The 14,470-nt window shown below is 38.0% G+C and overlaps 1 protein-coding gene across 3 annotated transcripts in view; it reads left to right on the top strand.

Moving 5' to 3' along the window:
* The window catches only part of HDAC9 (histone deacetylase 9), a 778,880-nt gene that overhangs the window by 412,178 nt on the left and 352,232 nt on the right, over nucleotides 1-14,470 (top strand). Inside the window, exons 1-2 of one of the 3 annotated variants that reach the window (XM_089673176.1) lie at nucleotides 2,661-2,877; nucleotides 3,170-3,232. The exons of 1 other annotated variant lie outside the window; for it this stretch is intronic. In XM_089673176.1, coding sequence (XP_089529302.1) covers nucleotides 3,211-3,232 — 22 coding nt within the window. In that variant the 5' untranslated portion in view covers nucleotides 2,661-2,877; nucleotides 3,170-3,210. Of the gene's footprint in view, nucleotides 1-2,660; nucleotides 2,878-3,169; nucleotides 3,233-14,470 lie in introns of those variants that run through there. One more of the 3 variants, XM_089673174.1, reaches the window with a different exon arrangement.

Raw genomic sequence — 14,470 nt, 5'->3', positions numbered from 1 at the left:
GTTCCTTTGTAGGGTGATCACATATGTGCAGTCCAGCTGCGAAGCAGTTTAAAAATGGGGTCATGTGCGATTTTGGAGTTGTATGATACAATTTAGCAATTTATAGTGTTTCAATTGGAACCTCACGTGAAACGGATAGGCGTTTGGATAGAATGCAATTGCAATGCATTTTTCATTGTATTTCCCTGAATGACTGAGCAGCGAGAGAGAGAAAGAAGGAAATAGAGAGGGCAAGAGAGCGAGAATGATAGACAAAAAGAGAGAGAGAAACTGAGAGAGAGAGAGAGAGAAAAGAAGCAACATCCAAAATCGCAGCTCTATGAAAAATGCATGACAAATGCTTTGGTATTCAACCTGAATCACAGGTAATCAGACTGCAGCTGCTGACTGAATCACACTAGAAATCTAAACAATTTTGCACTGCCTATGTGTAAACCTAGCCTTAAATTTTTGTTTAGCATTTACACTCAGACTAAGATGTCCGGTGACATTACTAGAGTTGGACAAATGGACGGCTGTTGTAAAAAACAAAATGCCGTAAAAAACTGCTTTTGACCTGCGTTGCAAACGCATTTCAACAGGATCTGCTCCATCCAAAGAAATGCAAATCAAATGCAGCGTCCGCACTGTCATCCACACTCACCATTGAAGTAAATGGGGAATGGCTGAGCCATGTTTGGTGCATGTTTCAAATACAGGAAAACCACCCCTGTGTAAGTAAACCCTATGCACACTGGGCACTATTTTGAATGCCTTTTCACCTGGCAGGAGAAAAGCAGTGTAAAAAGCGCACCTAAAGCCAAGTTCAGGTGCGCATTGAGGTGTGTTTAGGTACATCGTGTGCTCTTCTTCTAAACGAGCAAGTGATTTTTTTTTCTCTGCCTCTAACACTCCTGGCTCTAAATGTCTGTAAACACCTTTGTGTGCATGGATACATAGGCTAACATGGAGGGGAATTTAGAAGCAGAAAAAAAAGTTGAATGCCCTTAAAGTGGAAGTAAACCCAATTTTGCATATTTTACCTACAGGTAAGCCTTTAATAAGACTTACCCGTAGGTACTGTATATATCTCCTAAACATGCACCACTTAGGAGATAATTACTGTAGAAGTGACGGTGATGTCACAGCGCATGCACACTGCACTCTCAATGACGCTCTCTCAGTGGCATGCCGTCCATTGAGAGAGCCATACCATGGACAACAATCAGATGCCCGTAGCTCGCTAACCCGGAAGGAAGACTGGGTGAAGATGGAAGCCTCGGGCAGCCATGACAGCACTCTGCTGGAGGGCTAGTTTTCAGGGCTTTAGTCCTTCATACTGTGCTAGTATGCGATGCATACTAGCACATTATGCTCTTAACTTGCAGGGAGAAGATTTTTTATTTTGACGTTTACTACTGCTTTAAAAGCAGTATTTTTGATGCCCAGTGTGTATGAATACTAAAACTGTCAGGACCTTGAGCAATACAGTAATTTTTCTTAAAAAAGATTTAACCCCTGTGAGTAAAAGGTGACTGTGACAAGCAGTGCTATAGTTTGTCCCAGCTCCAAGGTATGTGAAATAATAATGGTATGCTGTCATTACATGCATTAGCCACATACGTTTGTCACAATACTACAATCATTTTTCATGATAGCGATCCTTTCATTTGTCTTTATTGCAATGAATAATGTCATTAAATTGTGAAAATATTAGGTCATTCTCGCTTTAGCCTTCTACTATCAGGCTTTTAAAATTATTAATTATTTGCATTTAATGCAAATTATCTATCTATCTATCTATCTATCTATCTATCTATCTATCTATCTCGATATACATAAAATAAAAAAAAAAAAAAAAAAATATATATATATATATATATATATATATATATGTACTGTTATACATAATTTACTTTCTTTCTTTTTCTGAAAATATAAATTATCTATCTATCTATCTATCTCGATATACATTATAAATAAAAATAAATATATATATATATATATACTTATAATGTATATCGAGATAGATAGATAGATAGATAGATAGATAGATAGATAGATAGATAGATAGATAGATAGATAGATAGATGGATAAATAGGTACTGTTATACATAATTTACTTTCTCTCTTTCTTTTTATGGATATATATATATATTATCTATCTATCTATCTATCTATCTATCTATCTATCTATCTATCTATCTCGATATACATTATAAGTATATATCTATATATATATAGATATATATAGATAGATGGTATGTACTGTTATACAGAATTTATTTTCTCTCTTTCTTTTATGAATATATATATACTGTATATATATTTATATGTATGTATTTATATACACACACACGCGTGCGTGTGTTCAATTGATCATAGCATGAACATATGAACATTTGCTGGTGGTAAAAGGTTAATAATTACTTTGAACCTCTGAGGACTGAAAGACTGACTGACAGTATTTTTTTTTTCTTAAGAGAGGGACAGACAGCTGTGTTTGCTGTGATATTTTTAAGTACATTAATGTAGGCTCCTATCACTGGGCCCTGCTTGACCTATTTTTGGCTCAGGCCAGCCATTGTTCTATTTTTGTACCCTGTGGGCCATGCTGTTGTTGATTCACATGCAAATGAGTTATCACCAGCTATAGCCAACTTTACTGAGAGAGACAGAGAGTGAGAGAGGAAGCACAGGAGGCAGATGCAGAGAGGAAAAGGCAGATATAGCAGGACGCAGAACAGGGCTGACATTTCCTCAGAACCCTTCACCTTTCCTTTACTGTCATATTTAATATTTGGACCCATTGCCTTCTCCTTTTCTTTTTTTATTGATTGTAGGTGAAAAGCCTGCACAGATCTCCTGTTGCACCTGCTGTCAGGGCACCCTGGCAAGGTACACTTGACACTGACAGCTCCTTGCTATTGCCTGAGCTTGTGTAGAGAGGAGGGGGAGCAACATCTACACCCTTCTCTGTATTCTAGAGTACTTAGCACAGTAAATATGTGTAGAAAAATGGAATAATTGTCAAAGTGTGTATCACTGCCTCCTCCCCCTGTGGAGGAGTTAAGACTGCTGAAGGGTCGCTTCCGTACAGAAGAGTGATGAAGCTTTCATGTGTCTGAACTAGAGAGTGATTGGAATATGCTGCAGACAATTTATGAGAGTGAATCATGTTTTTCTTCAGATGGGGTCTCTGGACGGGAGAAGCTCCTGGCACAGCACAGAATGCACAGCATGATCAGTCCAGGTAAGAGGTCCCTCTGCATGGTGGCATGACACTCAGTGCCTGTGAACTTGGCATTAATAAAGAAAAACAACTGCCCTTTATTGAGGGTTTTCCCTGATCTACTCCACTGTTCTACACCATATATAGGATTTACTTGCTTTATTGTGTTACGTGGCATCATGTACAGTTTGTTGGAACATAGACCTCTTTCATTACATATGCATGTGTACATATATAAATTATATATGTAGTTATATTACATTTGTATATACGCATATATGTACAGTATACATACACATTGTAAATAATTGTGCATGTGTTTACTAATTATACTATATATGTGTGCACATGTATATATACACTCATAAATGTATATATATTTCTGTTTACATATACTTGATATGCATTTTCCATAGGTTTGTGCATGTATATACAGTATGTGGCTAGCATAGCTCTATGTAATCTTGTCCATAATACATCGCGTTCTTTTATCATCATACACCTATTTATAGATTTCTACCTTTGCCTGTGCCCTGCGGGGATCATGAATTAATTGAAACATGACTGATCCATGAGAAAAGACTCAAGAACGTTATCACTGAAGGGATGCATCTAGTGCAATGTATAGGAGCTGTCCTCACAGCATATACAGTATTAATGTAAAACGAATTGTATTAGATCAATATGGGCAGCAGCTCAGCCTTTAAATACAAAGTGAATATCAATACTGGTTAACATATACAGTCACTGCTAGGCTTTGTAAGGTTTAGACAGTCACTTCTGCTTTGGGATGTATTGGAGTAGTATTTGGTACAGATAACCCACAGGCTATTTGAATACAAGGAGCACTGCCAGGCCTCATATTTAAATAATCAGCCCTCCCAAAACAGATATCCCAGTTCTGTGCAGACACCAGTAGGTGCAGTTCTGTATTGGTTTCTGTAGGCTTTGAAAACTCTGACAGCAAGGTTTCTACACCTGAGTTTTCAGATTTGCCAACCTGTTTGGTCCTATGGGGCTCTCATCTTCATTTAAATAACATTCTAAACAGTGGTGCAGATTAAGCAGGACTCCACTCTCTGTGATACATGTAAACTTCTGTCCAATTTCATTTTAGAAATGATGCGTGTTGTCACTGAATTAGTACAACGCAGACACGTAACACTTGGAGATCAGTTGTAAAGTGACAGGTGAAATTATCAGACACAATACTGTATATTTGCAAGCTCCGCAGTCTGGACGGAGTCTCTGACTGTAATAGTTTGAAAATAAAGCTGACTCCAACATATCATATAAATTGGTTGGCATTCATTGATAGCAGGACAAATCCAGCCTCCTCCTACCCCTGAGAGAGGTTTTATTGAATATGCTTATGCAATTTTTAACACAGTTTTTATACTGTTAAAAATGATTTAAGTACATTGACTTGGTTTATACAGGCCAATACTGTACTAGGTGTTCATAGGTTCAGCAATGGGTTTGAGGCTGGCCAGGAGTCTAAAAACCAACCCCTTATCAATGGTACCCACAAAAACCTCCTTTGCAACCTGGCCAATGGATACAAGTGTCACACATCCTACATGGGTGGTTAACAAATATGGGCGCACAGTGCCAATTTCTTTACGCACTCTTATTTAGATGTTTATGTTCCAAATAAAATTGTAGCACAACAATTTGTAATTTGTTGAATGATGGCGGTGTGCTGTCTGTCCTTACACATCTACCTCCTCTCCCCTCCTGCAATGCCACTCCTCTCTGTTCGCACCTCTTCACTACACAACTTACACCACTGTGGCAATGGTGAATATTTTAGAGCAATTTTTCACTTAGAACATTGGTGCAGGTGCTTGATTATTTTGGTAATATCAAACATTAATAGAAACTGTTGCATATCACTTTTAAAGTAGTTTGGCGTGACTGGTGCAACAGCACATACAACTTGTGTAATGGCATTGCTGATATGGACCAAAGAAAATGCGCCAATATCTGCACTAAAAATGACATATTTCCCTTTGCTGATCCTCCAACATAGTGTAACTCCGACTCCTTTTTTTCCATAGGATAGGAAACACTCATTGATTGCTTGTTCAGATGTTCCTGAAGGTTCATTATTTTGCGCTAGGGAGGTCCTAAATGACCCTAACCTCTCGCGATCAGAGCAGTGTGTGAATTAGTTGCTTCTCTTGTAGAGACTGCCAGTAGCCCCTTAGCTGATTGTAGCTGACCACAGATAATAAGTAGAGGTTGCATGAGTGTGAGTAGTTCAGCTGGAAAAGTTTTTTCTATTTGCAGTCTAGTGCATAGACAGTCAATGAGCATGTATGTCTGTGGGCTAAGTGAACATGACCCATAAAGGCCTTTTCTTGTAGAACCTTAGAGATTGAAAGGAATAATTAATTTCAACTACTTTTAGTGATCTTTAAGCCAGTCATACATGAACCGTCTGAGATTCGGTTCATGTATGGGCAGGCTGATTGTACCCAAGTCGATCTCTTAATCGACTTGGGTACAGCAAGCCTGTCAGATTTTTTACATACAGTTGCTGCCCGCAGCTATCTCTGCTAGCAGCAATCATTGTGTTCTGCCGGCTAGGAAGGCTTACCTGTGGTAGAAGGAAAGAAAATTGAGCCATCTACGGCTTGCTTTAAGCTGGCCATACATGGATCGAAATTCAGTGGTTCAGCAGGAACTGGCCAAGATTCAATCCTTTTATGGGCAAGCTGATTGCACCCAAGTTGTGTTCTGCTTGCCGTAAAGGTTGCCCGCACCCCCCGCCAGCAGAACACACTAGCGCTGTGCGAGGCATTCCCCCATCAACATTGACTGTATAATGGGGGAATCAAGCAATTTTATTTCTTTCCACCCAGGCCAAAAAAAAAACCAGGCTTTTTTTATGGCAAGAAAACTATATGAGTTGGAACAGCAGTTTATAGCAACACAATATATGCGTTGTGTTTGCTTTTAGGGGCACGCATTGTGTAGGTATGTTCAAATTTGTTAGTAAGGATTGGCACTCTTTTTAACAGTCATTAAAGTGTGCAGTATATATATCTAAAACATTTTTTAAGTTTTGGGTAGAGTAGAGAAGTAATAGAGCTTTTGTTGAGTTTTATAATACTATGTATCCACTGAGAAGATTCACGCTTTCTGTCTGTCTTTGTGACCTTTATCAGCAGAACAAAAAAGTGGTGGGAAATCCAAAATTTGACATTTGTCACAAGAAGGTAAGGGTAGATCTTCCAATGTGGACACAATCTTTCTAGTTGCATCTTTGGGACAAGAGGAAAGGGAAATCTGACCAATGTGAAGCAAATAGCAAAATAAATAAATAAATAAACTGGCAGGATTCTAATCCCTATTCTATCCATCTGAAAGATAGTTTTGGCTTTGTAAATCCTCCAGCTCGCTGCGTAATAGACCTTAATGACTATTGCTTAGTACATAACTATAATGCCACATTTTCATATATATAGATATGCAGTTTTAGGAAAAAATGTGTTGAGAGTAATATGTAATATTCACAAAACAACCTGACAAAAAATTGGCCATTGTACAAAGTTCATTTCCCCATGGCAACCGTTTTCCAGTGAAAGGTAAAAATCTTTTGCCTGTTATGAATTATTGCATTTGGCACGTCATCATTGCACTGTCTTAATAAATAAATCTATTGGTGGGAAGAATGGTGGCAGCATTGATAGCACATTTGTGCATTTCAAATACTGCTTTCTTAATATTGGTATAATTAATCTGAATATCATCTACAAACATTGTTACAAACACATATCAAAGAGCAACAGTATCCTAGTGCAGCAGCCATTAGATATCAATCTCCTTTCACTTTTTATTGGCTTACAGGAGGAAAATGACTGCTGTTTTTTGGTGGAGCTTACTTTTTTGTTTAATAATGGCAGAATATTGACAAAGTATAGGGCCAGTTTACTAATCATTGTGTTGTATTTGTTATTGTATCTCATAATGATTTTTTTCATCCAAACAATTCACATATACTGTATAATATAGATGTGAAATTCTAAATTTTTTCACAGAAAACAGTTACTGAAAGCTTTTATTATGAAGTGTTATTTTATATTATGAAGTGTTATTTCATCTCCAGTGAAATGGCTGATTGTCCTGCTTTTTCAGAGAGTTAACGTCAGAGAAGCTAGAAGTATTTTACATACAAAGACCCAAAGTTCCCCATTATCCGTCACACAGGTGTTATATAGAGAGGTTGGAAGAAATAGCAGATATAAAGAGTAGATCAACCAAATTTAAGAGCTTTGCAATCCGGCAATCATTTTAGAGTGTGGCTGGTTTAGGTAGGGCTGCTACTATATAATTTTGGTAAATCTAAAGAAGGCTGAATAGACATTCCACATTCATAGCATTCCAACCATGTTCTGAATCCCTTGTCTTGTGTACCTTTTCCACTAAGATAAAGTATGAACTGATGTCCCTTGCTGTAACATGCTGCATAGAAGATAGATTTATATAATCTGAGCACTAGTCTATAGTGATATAGAGTTATATTCTTGAATTCCAATGAATTTTGACTTTTTTCCACATAACTGAAATACATAAGTTATGGCTTTGCATTTCTAATACAATCTTTGGAATAATGATAGACAGAACTTTTTTTTTAATCTGCACAGTCTTTGAACTGAGTTCTCTTAATGGGGTATGATCCAAGTAATGAAACACCTGTTGTCATTTTTTTTGGTGAAAAGGAACAATTGTCAATCGATTGCAGAGGTTTTTCAAAGTTTTGTTAAACCTTGGCAATAACCATCTACTCCAATGCAACAGTTAGCTTTGGTAGATACTGGAGAGTTTATATTTTTCTGTCTCAGGGACTCCTGGTGAGATATGTGAGTTTCATTTCCTTGGTCAGTGCACTTGCTGTAGCCATTATGAATGGCCTCACTCTTCCTTTTGGATTTTTTTTATTCTTATACAGTAGAATGTAGCAGGAGGTGCTGAAACACAGGTGAGGTGAGAGTAAACTCCCAATACTCCTAGGTGGACAGAGTTGGGAATTATGTCAGAGAGATCTAGTTGTTGGAGTATCCAAGACATATAAAAAGCTCACTCAGCTGACCAAGCTCCATATATAACTAAAATATCACCTTTAGGCTGACATGCCATTTACCGTATACATGGCCTAATTATAGCAAACAAAAAGTTGAAAACTATACAACAGCTTGCATTTTAGTGGACATTGAATGGCCAACCTTACTGGTAAATGCTGGTGCATGTAGTGCACATTTTGTAGTGATCAGGGGCGGACTGACAACTCATGGGGCCCCCGGGCAATAGGGGATCATGGGGCCCCTGTATCCTTGCCCAAACTCAAAAAAGCCTATGAAAAAGGTACCAGGGGCATCTCATGGGGCCCCCTACTGACCCCTGGCCCTCGGGCAGTGCCCGAGTTTCCAAATAGTCAGTCTACCCCTGGTAGTGATTGTAGGTTTTATTTCACACAAGATAAATAAATGTCTTCTAGAGAAGATTGAGTCTCAACTAAATGTCTCGGAAATGCTCATTGCATGGCTAAAATTCAGCAACTTCATAATGTTGTAGAGCAGACTGAAACAATGTAGAATGTTTCTTTTTTTGTGTTGTTGCTGCAAACAGACACAGCTCAGTAGTACAAATAACCATATTTTTCTATTTCAATCTCATTTGTAAAAAATGCTATTTTTCCTAACTAGTAGAAATTTGCTTGTCCAAGTGTTCCTAAAGTGACGGCAAGTTCCCTTTAGGGTGGACATTTGCAAAGCACAGTCACAGTCATGTGACAAATTTCCCCATGTATAAAGTGCAAACAATATTACTGGAATTTGGCAGACTGTAGTTGGAATTACAAGGGATTTGTCAGACTGAAATGCTTTGTCTAATGTTCTGTATGTGATACTAAGGGATCGATGTGTGGAGATAACATGGCTCTACCCAGTACTGCATTATAAGCAGTAAAGCATATGTAAACTAAAGCACTAAATCTCACGTAATCTTTAACACATTAATGCAATTTCAAAAGTCATTTTAAAGATTGTGTTTAGTGAACTTTTTGTTGTTAAATCAGCACCAGGGATGATAGTTACAATGAATGAGGTGTCCCTGGTGCTGGTGGTTGCCATGTTCATTGAAATCTTCAGTACTATACCCCCAAGATACTCCTGCAGCTGTGATCTTCCAGTGCTGTGGGGGTTAATACGTACAGCTGGGAACTGTCATTGGTACTTGTCAAAAGTGGCTACTATGCCCGCCTGTTCCACTCCCTTTCTTCATTCATAGATACCATACTGTCGCTTCTCACATTGAAAAGCATTCTATAAATAGAGGACAGGCGGATGAATGAAAGGTCCACGTCTTTCATTCATAAAGTGCTTTCATTGCAGGAAGCATTAGTACAGCTTTTATGAAGTGATCAGGGGGGCAGAATTGGTGGGCATAGCTGGCACTTTTGATAAATGCCTGTCACAGGTCCAGCCACTCCTGTTAACCCCCACAGCACTGTAAAATCACAACTTCCTGGATATTTGGGTGAGTGGCAGAGAACTGAAGATTTCATGAACATGACAGCTACCAGCATAATGGACACTTTATTATTCATCGTAAGTACCGTCTTAGTGATTTAAAAAAAATATTTCATGGAACTTTTAGTTTACATTTTTTAAATCTGCAACTTTCATTAAAAAAAAAATACCTGGTGATCCTGCCCTGGAGGTCCTTACCCATTGCACTTTCAGTTTTAAGCTAGCCATAGACTGATCGTGATTCAGCAGGTTCCGTTGGATCTGCCAAATTTGGATCACTCTATGTCCATTCCCATTAGAGAGAAGTCAATCTAATTATCAGCTCCTCTCAATTGTTGGTTGATTTTTATTTAATCAGAGCCTGCAGCCAATTGGTTGCAGTGCCGATCAGTGTATTCTGACAGTGGAGGAATCCGCACTGTCAGAATACAATAGCACAGAAGGGATGATTTCTCAAACCACCTTGCTTATGTGGATAGGGGAATTTGTTTGCTTTTTGATCTCTGTGCAGCCAGCTTTAGAGTGACAGTGCTCTGTCTCTGTTTCCCAATTGTGCTCCTGTCTAGCCATCCTGTTGCATGGGATTCCAATGGAGACTACTGGTGGCTATTTCTACACACATTACAGGCAAGGTCCACTGTTGTCACCATCAGGAAACTCGCCATAAGAAATGCCATGCAGCCTGGAGTGCATACATGTAGACAGAAAAAGGCTGCAGGAGATCAGAAGAACAAGAGATACAACAAAGGATGAAAAGATTAGGTGTTCATTTAGTTAATAATTACATCTTCCAACAAGGTTCAGTCAGTCACTAAGCAATTTTCAACTAAATAAGTGTAATTTTGTTTTAAAAAAGTGTTTGTAACCTTTATTCAGGCCTGTGTAATCCCTATATGTGATCACTGTTGCAGAGGACAAATTCAGAGTTGGTAAAGATGTGTTGTCTATGGTCTGTGTCTTTTAGTTTACCTTAAATACATTCTTAGAATTTGGGTGCATTTAAACAAGTCCATGACTGTTCTGGCTTAACCGTCTTGTTCTCTCTTTGTTAATGTGAACATTTGTTGCACAATCTGGGTGATGCTGATGGAATTGTCTGTTCCAACATTAAATTTGATCCTCTCATTACTAGAAAATTCTAATCCCATCATCTGTTGGAGCTCACTATATGAGATTCCATTGTGCTTGTTATTGCTCTCGCTGTCTGCCAACTAGATGAGAGCATTTGAAGATGAGACTAGGTGCCACTGCCTCTCTGTACAGCTCAATATCAGGATCCGTTCTTAAAGGGAGGAATGCCATTGATTATAATAGTTCAGTAAAGTCAGAGTCGAGTCAAATTTAGCACTATATCACTGCATTATTCGGCCTGTATATATAGGCAATCAATACCAATTTATCAACAGTTGAAGGCTTCTAACTTCTGTGATTATAATGTTACTTTTTGCTACTTCTGGCTTTCAGTCTATCCCCAGATTCATTTAAAGTTGTAGTGTTAAACTAGCCATACACAGATCAAAATTCAGCCACTTGAACAGGAACCAGACAAATTATGATCCATCTATGGCCAGGCTGGTTGTCCTGAAGATCGACTTCAGTACAACCAGCCTGTTGGGTTTTTTTCTTGTGATTACTGCCAGCAGTACTGCTACTATAGCCAGTAGCAGTAATCTTTGTATTCTGATAACAGGGAAACCTCCTTCTGCACGATTGTATTCTGACAGTGTGACTGACAGCGTGTTAATGCAGCAATCGAGCAATTTTCTTTCCTTCAAACAAGAAAATTGCTTAATCTATGGCCAGTCTTAGTGCAAACCTAATTGGATGCGAACATTTTTATTGGTGCTCAGTGCAAAATAGTTTTTCTTTGTGGTTTATGTAGAAGGAAACCAGTAATAAGGGAAATATGGGGGCTGCCATCACTGACTTTGCCTTCTTAAAACCTTAGTTGCCTTATTGTTATGCTGATTCAATGGGGTCAATTTTCCAACAAATATACTGTTGACTTCTAAGAGCATTTGCCTCTTTGCAAAGGAATATTCCCATAGCTTAGTGAATGAGTTTAACCTCGGCTGACTTCCCCAACCAATCATGTGCAAATAAAAATGCTTTTTTATTTTTTTATTTCACATGATTGGGTAATCTTTGCAAAATGGATTTTCCAGCACATTTACTAAGCTAAGGAAAATTCCCTAGCAAAGTAACAGTCTATTTGTTGATAACTAAACACCACTGAATTGGCATGACACTTTTCAAAAGTGAAAGTCAGTGATGGGAGAGTGCATATTTCCCTTAATACTGGTTAATGCTAGCAAAGTCCTTTTAGTAGATCAACACGTATGGCTTCAGTATTTGCAGAGTGGCTGGCTGAAAAATGTCTGCAGATTAGGAGTCCCCCTCTTGACTTTACTTGCACCATGCTTGTTCCAAGTCAGAGATTCAGTGTACTATAGGTATAGACAAGATAAGAAATTTGGCCCAGTATTTAATTTTTTTTAATTAACTCAGGTTTTCTAGAAGATAAATAAAGTTAGATAATTAAAATGTTTGTGTCTGAATTAAAAAAAGGCTTGTAGAATTTTTAATTTATTGAAAGTTACTTCCTATTTTGCCAAGTATAGATCCAGCTTACCTTCAGGTAAATAAATCATAGCTCAGTGAAATCATAAATATGTACATCAATATTTATTTATTTCAAGTACTTATATAGCACCATCAATTTACGCAGTGCTTTACATATATATATTGTACATTCACATCAGTCCCTAACCCTCAAGGGGCGTACAATCTAAGGTCCCTAACTCACATTCATATACAAGGGCCAATTTAGACAGGATCCAATTAACCTACCAGCAAGTCTTTGGAGTGTGGGAGGAAACTGCAGTACCTGGAGGAAACCCACGCAGGCACAGGGAGAACATGCAAACTCCAGGCAGGTGGTGCCGTGGCTGGTATTCGAACCAACGACCCTAGTACTGCCAGGCGTTAGTGCTAACCATTTAACCACTGTGCTGCCCATCAATATGTCTTGGACTACTCATATCCCATCTATTTTGGCTCTTGTCTCTGTATATGATATTTAGTATATTGCCACAGCCCTTAAATCACCCCAACACAAACATTTAAACCATTCAGCATGACTGATTTCATTTTTTTTATGAGTTATATTGAACGCTTAATGTGTGTTTTTTAAGGTTTGAAACCTATTTTGACAATTGCGTTAATAAAAACTATATAAACAAACATCTTCCATCTAATTTTTATACCTCCTGGATGCTACAAAAGTTTTATGTGTTATTTATTTTGTTTAATGCCATTGCGATTTGAATTGCAAAATGTAATCCGGAAAACAAATCTCTATGTGAGTAATCGTCATTTTGGGTTAAATAATATTTTTCTTGCACGATAATTTGTTAAAAGAAAGTAGGTTTATGATAAAAATAATCAATTTTATGCAATGCCTATCAGCAAGTCCTATTAATGAATGTAGCATCTGTTGTTATGAAGGTATTGTATTGTTATAATAGCACAAGGGTGGCACAGTTGATTTTTTTAGATAATCTATGCATTCCTTATAAATAATCTAGATCTATGTGCTTTAGCTTTAGGAAGAATATAAAAAACGCATCTAGATTTTATTTGTCTTGTTGACGTCTGGCCCTTCCTATATGAGATGCATAAAGGCCGCCTGAAGTAGTTATGGGTTAGACTGAATCTAGCTGGAGCTCTTTTACGTTCCTATGATTGGCTCACAGAAGAGTTGCTAAATAACTTTTAAGGATTTCGTTATTTACTATATGACTATATTTTGAGCACATCATTTATCAAATCTGCGAACTGACTTTGAATCTTTCCCAAAAATAAGAATAAAATGTTATTTGACTTAATTCTGTATTGGGGCAGTCTAATGCAAGACATCTTTATTTTTGATTATCTTTTCTGGGACTCAGATAAACTCCTGACTTCCTATATGTTGAATATACCAACAGCAAGATCTTACGGTTCAATCCCTGAGTCTGTTCTTCTCTACCTGAGAGTTTTGGGTATTCCCAGCCACCTTTGTATGTTCCAGCACCTCTTGTTGCATTCTTCAGAACATAAAGTAGTAAAGCTAATAGGGAGAGTGGAACTCATCAAATACAAAACAGCAAGTGTGCAGACCCAGTGGTTTAAGTGTAAAATTCTCAGCAATAGAGTAACCTAGATTAGTAAATCATTGCCTAGTGGTTAAAGTCAAATTCTGGCCTAATCTTAACTAATCTTAAAACTGCCCCTCCCCCACCCTAACACCTATATTACCTAACCCATGGAAGAAGGATGTATATACCTTTTATTCAGCCCGCTCTAGTCCAGTCATATGATCAGCTCCCCGGTGCTACAGGGGAGAGGAGGGAGCACTGACAACAGATGGGCCATAGAAGCATATGGGTGATGTCACTGCACAGGCATTACCAGCCACTGTTGAGCACTCTTTCTATTCCCCTGCAGCATGAACAGTCTGATTTTCACCACTGTAACCAAACACATGTAAGTCCAATAATGACAAATTTGAAAGTTCATCTTCAACATCTTACGAGGTAAAAAAAGCTGTTGTGGCCCTAAGCTTTCATAAATATACAGTACACTTCCTAAGGATGTTCCAAGCAGTATAAAAAAAAAAACACTTGACAGTAATCAACCTGCATGTGGGCATCATTATCTGCATATTTAGCAGGCCTGTGTG

The sequence above is a fragment of the Staurois parvus genome, unplaced genomic scaffold, assembly GCF_062004578.1.
Source record: "Staurois parvus isolate SC_StPar_1 unplaced genomic scaffold, SC_StPar_1.0 ptg000136l, whole genome shotgun sequence".
Taxonomy (NCBI): domain Eukaryota; kingdom Metazoa; phylum Chordata; class Amphibia; order Anura; family Ranidae; genus Staurois; species Staurois parvus.
This window is presented reverse-complemented; position numbering and strand designations above follow the sequence as displayed.